Genomic DNA, 8,314 nt, shown 5'->3' on the forward strand with positions numbered 1-8,314 from the left:
TAGAGGGAAAGGCCTGTCCTGGTCTTTTATGAGAAAAGAAAATTAGTAGAAAGAAATAGGAGAGGAGAGGAAGTGGGAGAGAAAGAAATATCTGATAAGGTGATGTGTATTTTCCAAGGTAAGTGAAAGACAGCAAAACCAAAATATTGCAGAGAACCCCAGAGAACACAGATACCAGGTCTGCACACACACCCCTACAGACACCTCACTAGACACATCCCAGCCACACTGCTGGAAACCAGGAGAAGTTCATCCAGGCGCCAGGAAAAGAAGCCTCTTTGAGACCAAAGGGACGAAGGTAGGACACACAGCAGACTTTTCGGCAGAATCATGCGAGACGGCCAGCAATGGAGTGACCTGGGTGGAAAAGACCTGGTCAGCCCACAAGTCTGTGCCCAGAGAAGGGCTCTCTCAGAATGGATGTGAACACAGACTCTTTCAGGCAAGGTGGGCAGGGTTCATGTGCAGCCCTCCTGCCACCTCGGAATGTTACAAGAAGTTCCCAGGAAGAGAGGAAAGGAGGCCAGGTGGGAATCTGGAGCCGTAGGAGGAAACGTGGGAGGTGGCTGGGGAGGAAGGAGGACTGGTGACGTTGCTCGGATGTGGGATTTGTGGTGTTCTGCAGGAGGATCGGCACCTCACGTGTGTGTAGATGCAAATGAGGCCACCTTGTGTAGTGCCCCCTGGACACCGTGACATGGGGCAGGACTTATGCCCTGTGGTTCTGGAGACACACTGTCAGAGGTGCAGGGCACCCTGGGAGGCAGCCCAAGGCCTCCTCTTAAAAGTCGCCCAGGATCCCACAGCAACAAAGGATAAAGTGCTGTTTCAGGTCAGAAACTGTCAGAAGGGCCTCTTTTTGATCCAAGCTTATGACCTTTGGCAAAGACAAAGCGAATTATAACTACTTGTGCAAAACTAAAAGCTGCTTGAGTTTTAAAAAATACTTTTAGAGGAAAGGTTAGAAAGGTTAGGAAAATAATTTTGAAATTTAGAAATGCCTCCTTGTTGGTTTATATCCCGAGTGACTAACAATGAGCATCAATGTGAATTATTGTTACCTTAGACTCCAGCTGCCTGTGACAGCTTCCCACAGCTGAAATCTGTTTTTAAAAAGCACAAGGTTGTTATTTGAGATGGGTCAGGACAGGCCTTGAAATAAGAATAATTTGGCAGGAAAAAAGGAAAACTCTTTAAACAAGTTAGTAATGATAAGGAAACAAAATGAGAACAAATAAAGGAAACGTACTCATCATCCTTTAGGATTCAGCTCTGAAAACATGCCATAAAGAGTGGTCAGTGGGGAGTGTGGGTTTAACTGGAAGTGACGGCCATGCTGGGTTGGGAAGTGGGGACCTGGGAGCCTTCGTACGAGGGGTCAGGAACAATACCGATGGGCAGGAGTGAGCTCTGACATTTCATGGTGGCATCTGATCACCAATAGCACCATGGAGAAATTTCTGGTTGTCACCGGTGTAGGACACCATCGAACCCTCAAATGAGGCTCTCGTGCAGGCATGCCTATCATTTCCACTTTACAGCAGGAAACTGAGGCACAGAGGTATTATGGAGACCACCCACGCTCATGCTGCTGGGTTTGGAGAGTAGGTGCCCAGGGGGGCTGTTCACTTGGAAGTCAGGTGCCTGCTCACAGTCTGCACCATGCAACAAGCGCAGAGGAGGTGGCGACTCCAGACGCCCCAGTGTTTCTGTGAAGGGCCAGTGGCAGCCATTCCAGGCTCTGTGGCCGTGCATGGCCACCACCTCCCTACTCACTGTTGCCAGCTAGCAGAACAGCAGCCACAGACAGGGCATGAATGAATAGGTGCTGATGTGTCCCAATAAAACTTTACTTACAAAAGCAGGCAGAGGGCCATTGTTTGTCAACCTTGGCACTAGAGGAAGAACACGGTGGCTTCTGTGGAGCGGGATTCCAGGATGGGTAGGGGTTGGGGCACAGTACTGTGATGCTGACTTCCTTATAAGAAGGTTTATCTGTGACCTTCTCGATAACCAAAAATTGAAGTGAATAAATCTAAGATAGCCCTCCAAAGGACAGAAATATAAAGGTCCCAAGTGAGTTGAGGGAAAATGGAGTGAGTAATAACAGATCCATCCAAAAGACAAGAGAAGAGCAAAGACAGGCATCAGAAGCGCAGGGGAATACAACAGAGAAATGTTGTGAACACAACAGAAAATCCTCCAGTGAAAGACAAAGTCCATGCAGCCCTGCCAGAGGCACGTCTGATGCAAAGCACATGGGGTTTGAAGAGAAAAGAATGGAAAGGATAGACCAGCGAATGCCATGGAGGAATGCATGTTCATGCAAGACAGCAGGACTCAAACAGAAGAGAATGCAGGGCAGAGAGCAACACCAAGAATCTTGCTACATGGTATTAGAGGAAGATAGAGGGAGTCTCTTTGTGTATCTAAAGATGAAACCGTATAACATTTACAGAACCAAGCTTGTACTCTTTTCTAAATTTGTGTCCATGTGACAATATAGCCTTAAACATCTGAGACGCATAAACTGACAGAAAACCCGCAATTTCTGAATGCACTATTTGCACACACACACGCATCTCCCAATAACTGGAAGATCAAGAGAATGAAGACAGCAAGAACCAGAGGACTTCTGGATCTCATGACCACTGAGGAACACTTTCAGCTGACATCCAGGGCTGGTGTGTCCCACAAGGGCACCTGGACTACTGAGACTGACCCAGAGTCAGTCCTAGGCTAGCCCCAGTCAGCGCCAGAGAACATCACCAAGAATAGCATGAACCGGGGCTTCTGGCAACAGCACAATTAAGCCAGAAGCCGGTAATAATTTAGGTAGGTAGCTAAACACTCACATGCATCTAGAAATTAAAGAGATAAATCCAAATCACTCAAGAAAAAGCTCACAATGGAAATGGGAGAGAATACCTGGAAATGAAGGATGAACAGGCTGCACGAAGAAACTCCTACCCACTCCTCATCTGGGACTGAGGTCAAGGTTAGCCTGGGTCACCCCTGGGGGACCAGGGTCACTGCTGAGCAGTGACTGCAGCTCCAAGGCCTGGAGGGCCAGGAAGACCCCAGTTGTCCAAGAGCCCAGTATGCAGGAGGGGCAGGAAGAGGTAGGCAAGAGATGGGGGTGGAGGTTCAGAGACAGAGACCTCACTGGGGACCTATGCACTTCGAGGAGTGAGGGTCTCTCCTCTTGCAGAGTGGGTTCCGGCAGAGGCAGGAGAGGGGGGCCCCTGGCACCCTGTAGCTGAGGGTGTGGGGGTTTCCTGTAAGCCTCAAAACCAGGGGTTCTGAGCCCAGAGAGCCCTGAACACAGGTTCCCTGGGCTCTGGACCCCCAGGGTCAGCTTCCTGCTCCTGGAGCTGGCAGTGCCCATCTACTCCTGCAGGAGGTCCTGGGGGGCCAGACGTGACCGCCAGGCAGCAGCCCCACTCCACGAGGGTCCTGCAGGGCAGCCCTGGTCTGTGGATGCCCACCCTGTTCTCAGGCAGTACCCACTTGTGTTCTGCAGGATCAGCGGCCCAGCCATGGATGGTGGCCCCTGAGGGAACCTTGAGTGACGTGGGCATGCTGCCCTGTTCCTAGAGCCAGGCCAGGCAAACACTCCACCTGCGGCGTTGTGTCCTTGCCTGCCCACAGCGACAGCCCCCAGCCCTGGGTGTGTGAGCACCACCTGCCATGTGCAGGGCACCTCAGGCTCAGAGGGGTGAGCGCTGGGCTGGGGCAGGGCGGCGTGTTGACCAGCGTTGCCTGATGCCTGGTCCCACTTCATGTGAAGGGGAGCCTCCTGATTCCTCTGCCCAGGTCTTTGTGGGGGACAGCAAAGGAGAAGGGGCTCCTGGGGCAGCCCAGGGTCCATGGAGGGCAGTTCTGACCACACCTCCATCTCTGTGGGTGCCCAGCCTGGCCCCCTCCCACTGTCCTGCAGCCAGCAGAGTCTGTCTCAGAAGCCACTGGGCTCCAGTGAGTGCAACGGGGGCCTCTGGCAGGGCAGGGGTGGATCCTGGCAGATCCCTTCCTCTGGACTGCAGGCACTGAGAAAGCAGCCAGGTGAGCTGGCCGGGCGCAGGGGAGGGACCCCAGCTCAGGAGCCTGGGCTCCTCCTGCTGGGCTGGACAGGAACTGCAGCTGTATTCGGCAAGCTGCGCGGCCAAGGCCAGGGAGGGGGCTGGTTGGCTGGGGCGGGGTGGGGGTCTGTCTGCGGCATCCAGGAGTCCTGCAGAGGCAGAGGGGGCGGAGGCAGAGCCCGCAGAGCCCGCAGAGCCCGCAGACGCAGCTGTGACAGCAGAGCTTTCTGAAAGGGGCCCCTGGCTCCCTGCAGGTCAGTGTCCCTCCTGCACCGTCTCGGCTGCCGGCGGCAAGGCCCTGGGAGCCTTTGGGATCTGGGTAGCCCCTCATGCCCCACGGGGGGCACGCAGGCCCTGGGGCAGGTGGGGTGGTGGTGTGCAGCTGCGAGCGGGTGCTGGTGCAGAGTCCTCACTCACCTCTGCTGTAGAGGACGCCCAGGACCACCAGGGCCCCGGTCACCAGCAGCAGCAGCAGCAGCAGCCCCCATTCCAGGAAGCCTCGGCGCTTCTGCTCCGACTGGCCGGCTCTCTCCATCCCCACTGGGCTTTCCGACTTCCCCATCAGCAACACTCTGGATGGGAACGCGCACGGCTGAGCGTCCCCCAGCCAAGGGCAGGGAGAGGGGGTGCGGCTCTGAGGCCCCGACCTCTGATGGGAACTGGGGCTTTGGGACACTCAGTTCCTCTCCCCTTCCAAGCCTGGCGGGGCCTGTGTGTCTGGGTCCCAGGGCTCTTGCTCTGGCCCTGAGCTGCAGCCTCTGAGTGCCGGGGGGCACCCTGTGGTGGGGAAGGCCTTGCAGGCTGGCCACGGCGGCAGGCTCCTCTCGAGGTCAGCTTCCCTCTGGGCCACTCTGGCAAGCAGGGGCTGGTCTTGTGACCCTTGCTGTTCACAGCTGGGATTTGCACTCTGGACCTAGGGGGCTCAGCTGCTGCGTTGTTGAGGGGCCTCTGCTGCAGAGCCTGCCTGGCTATTTGTGGTCAGGGCCGTCCTGGGACTCTGAGCCTGGGTGCTGGGTCAGGGAGGTGGCTTGGGCCACTGCGCTTTCTGCCCATCTTTCCTGCTGGAGCCCAGGAGCATGAGAAGGGGACATAAATGATCAGCACCAGTGGTGACCACACAGGGCAGGAAAGAACCAGCAGGGCCAGAGAGCCTTGAAGCCCAGCCCCAGCAGCCACCTGGCTGGGTGCAGCTCTGGTCACCTCCCATATCTTGTCAGCACCGAGGGGACACCTTCTTGAGCCAGGCAGAGAGTGGGCAGCAGCGAGGACACAGGCTGGGGACAGGTTGCTGCTGTGGGCTGACCTGAGGGCTGGCAAGCAGGGACAGCATGCTGCAGGCTCAGGTCCGTCTGTGCTCCTGGGACACGTGTGTGCAAGTGTGAGCACGTGTGACTGTGCACGTGTGTTCACAGGGCTGTGCCTGAGTGTGTGGTGAGTGCATCCCTGGCTGCTGCTGCCGGGGGCCTGGGGACAATTGGCTGCCCTCCTTAAACACAACCGCACACCTGATGTGTTGGTGCCCTGGCCTCACCCGCACGGGAAGGTGGAGCACTTGGGACAAGTGAGGGACATGCCCGGTCCTGCCGCGGGCAGGTCCTGTGAGCCGCTGAGAGCCCTGTGCCTGAGTTCAGGGTTCTCACTGGGACGCACATGGGCTCAGCCTGAGTCCTCATCCTGACTCACTGGGAGGCTCATGTGTGTCTCTTATCACCTGCCAAATGACCCAACCTAGGGGGGTGGCTTGGGAACAGCAGGTCAGTCCCCAGGAAGGCTACGTGGCCAGCTTGTCTGTTTCTCCCTCAGTCTCCTGGCTCTGGGTTCCACCTGAGCCTCCTCTGACCCACAGGGGTCCCCAATCCAGTGCCCGCCTGGAGCCTCCCCTGGGATGAACCAGAACCTGGTGCTGATGTGCCCCGTGCCCTTGGAGTTTCCTCCAGGGTCCCTGCTGCTCCCAGAATAGCCTGTCCCCCAGCTGCTGAAACCACATCTTGGAGTCATCCTGAGCCCTGCCCAGCCCAGACCTGCCCTAGCCTCAGCTCTGCAGCCTGTTCCAGGCTGGCCACTGCACATGGGGGGGACATAGGAACCTTCTGGCAAGGACTGCGTCCTGTGCCAGAGAGGCTGCTGCCCAGGTGCAGGTGGAGCCATGCAGGAAACGCCCGCCTGTCCTGCAAGAGCTGGGCTGGCACAGGGAGGGTCTTCAAGGTGCCACCCAGGAAAGCCCGCCAAACAGGCACTTACTCAGCAGGCCTCACTGTTCTACCACTCGGGACTGGCGCAGGACACCCAGGGCTGGGCTGAGTCAGGCCAAGAAAGTGGGCTTGGGTAGAAGGCAGGTCAGGTGGGGCCACGCTGGGAGGTCACACTGAGCGACTTCCTGGGGGTCCTTTGTGATGCAGGGCGGCTCCCTGGAGGCGGTTCCGAGCCGGGGAGTTCCATGGGGGCTGGGGTGGGGGAGGGGCAGATGCAGCTCCCGGCGGTGGGGTTCCTTGCTGAGGGGTGCGCTGCCCAGGGCCCTCGGCCCTGGCCTCCCGAGCCCTCTCTCCTCTCACTCCCTTCAGTCCTTGACCCTTCAGTCCACAGAGTGGTTGGGCAGGAAAGCCAGCCCCTTCTGCCTTCCCTGCTTACCTGCTCCAGAGATGTTGGCCGGGGTTTTCTGTCCCCAGCTGCCTGCAAGGGCTTTGCAGCTACCTCCCTGGCATCCTTTCCCTTCAGTCTCTAACAGCGTGGTGGGTTATGGGGGCCTTGCTAGGCATACGGCAAGGGTGATCCCTCTCGGCAAGGGTGGTCCCGCTCGTGGGGGTGGACAAGGCTGCCAGGGAGGGTCCCACCCAGAGATACTAGTGTGGGACTTGGCAGCTTCTGACTGCTGGCAGGGAACAGTAGGTTCAGACCCAACCCCGGGGCCAGGAGGGCTTCGGGCACAGACCTGTGGCTCTCTTTCAAGCCTTCAAAGCATGAACCATGGACCCCAGCTCTGCTGTTGATGTGGGGGTCTCTGATCACAGAGGCCCCAGTGGGACACAGGCTTTCCCTTCTCCAGGATCCACTAGGTAACCAGCTCCCATCTCAGAATCCACGGGCCTTGGCCTCTGTAGAGCATCCATCCGTAAGGGCCAGGTCACAAGACTGGGGTCCTGAGGCAAACGGTCCCTCAAGGCCACCTTGACCAGAGCGCCCACACCAGGTGGTGTTGGAGGCTTCTGGGGCACGATTAGATGACCCTTGAGGGACATGCCCTGGGAGGAGGGCCACCTCCAGCTGCAGCCTGGGCGGGGTTCAGACCCCAGACACCCCCCACCCCCCTGAAGCTCGGGAAAGGCTTTGACTCACCTCCCTGACTGTCTCGGGGGCCCCCTGCCCTAGGCAGAAACCAGCCCAGAGTCTGGAGATCAGCTCAGCCTGAGGCTACCTGCTCTGCTGGCCTGAAAGACGAGGTCAAGGTCAGCAGAGTGAGAAGCTGGGACTCTTTACTGGGGAGCTGGGACAGCACCAGGCTCTCTCCAGGCTGGCTGGACTTCCCTCCGAGTGTGATTGCCTTGGGAGGTAGCCAGAGTCCTTCAGAGACCGTTTCCACACTCTGACGAGAGAAACCCATTTCGGGATGTCACAGAGCCTGTGGTCCCCAAGGTGCAGAGCCTCAGAGGGTGACAAGTCTATGTCCTCCACTCTCAGCAGGGCCTCCTCAGCTGGGTCCCTGGGCCCCTGGGGCCAGCTCTGCACAACTGCCCTCTTCACCCCCTGGGCTGGCCACCACATTCAGTCCAGTCAGAGCAGCCCTTGCCCGTTGCCCAAGGTCACCTGGAGACTTGGGACTCAAAGGCTGGGTCACCTCTGGGGATGCCCTGTTTCCTGGTTCTCCCCAGTCTGGATGGGCACAAGGGGCCTGGGTCCTGTCTGGGTACCTGGTAGCCAAGAGAAGCCGGAAAGGGCTTCTATAAGCCAAGGAGGCTGCAGCCCAGCATCAGCCAGGAGCCTCCAGGTGCAGTCAGATGCCACAGGTGCAGGCCAGCGCCTGCTAGCACCCTGGGACTGAGCCCACCGCAGCCCTGGAGGGTGTGTCCCAGCCCCTTCTCTGAGAGGAGGTCAGGGGAGCCCCCTGCATAAGTGGTGCCCCTCCCCACTTGAGTCCTGGGACCAGCACCTGTCTAGAGAATTGGCCTTCCCATGCTGCTATGGGGCCGCCCTCGGCTCCGCCCTCCCTGCCTCCCTGTTCTTAGCCTGGCAGGTCCTGT

At 58.0% G+C, this 8,314-nt stretch overlaps 1 protein-coding gene across 1 annotated transcript in view; it reads right to left on the reverse strand.

Moving 5' to 3' along the window:
* MMEL1 (membrane metalloendopeptidase like 1) overlaps positions 1-6,578 on the reverse strand; it is a 29,571-nt gene extending 22,993 nt beyond the window's left edge. Inside the window, exons 1-2 of the mRNA XM_079148522.1 lie at positions 6,321-6,578; positions 4,497-4,651 (exon numbers count right to left, since the gene is read on the reverse strand). Of these exons, the coding sequence (XP_079004648.1) occupies positions 4,497-4,641 (145 nt within the window). The 5' untranslated portion in view covers positions 4,642-4,651; positions 6,321-6,578. The remainder of the gene's footprint in view (positions 1-4,496; positions 4,652-6,320) is intronic.
* Between the last annotated feature and the right edge of the window lie 1,736 nt (positions 6,579-8,314).

Source organism: Sciurus vulgaris (genome assembly GCF_902686455.1).
Source record: "Sciurus vulgaris genome assembly, chromosome: 1".
Classification (NCBI taxonomy): Eukaryota; Metazoa; Chordata; class Mammalia; order Rodentia; family Sciuridae; genus Sciurus; species Sciurus vulgaris.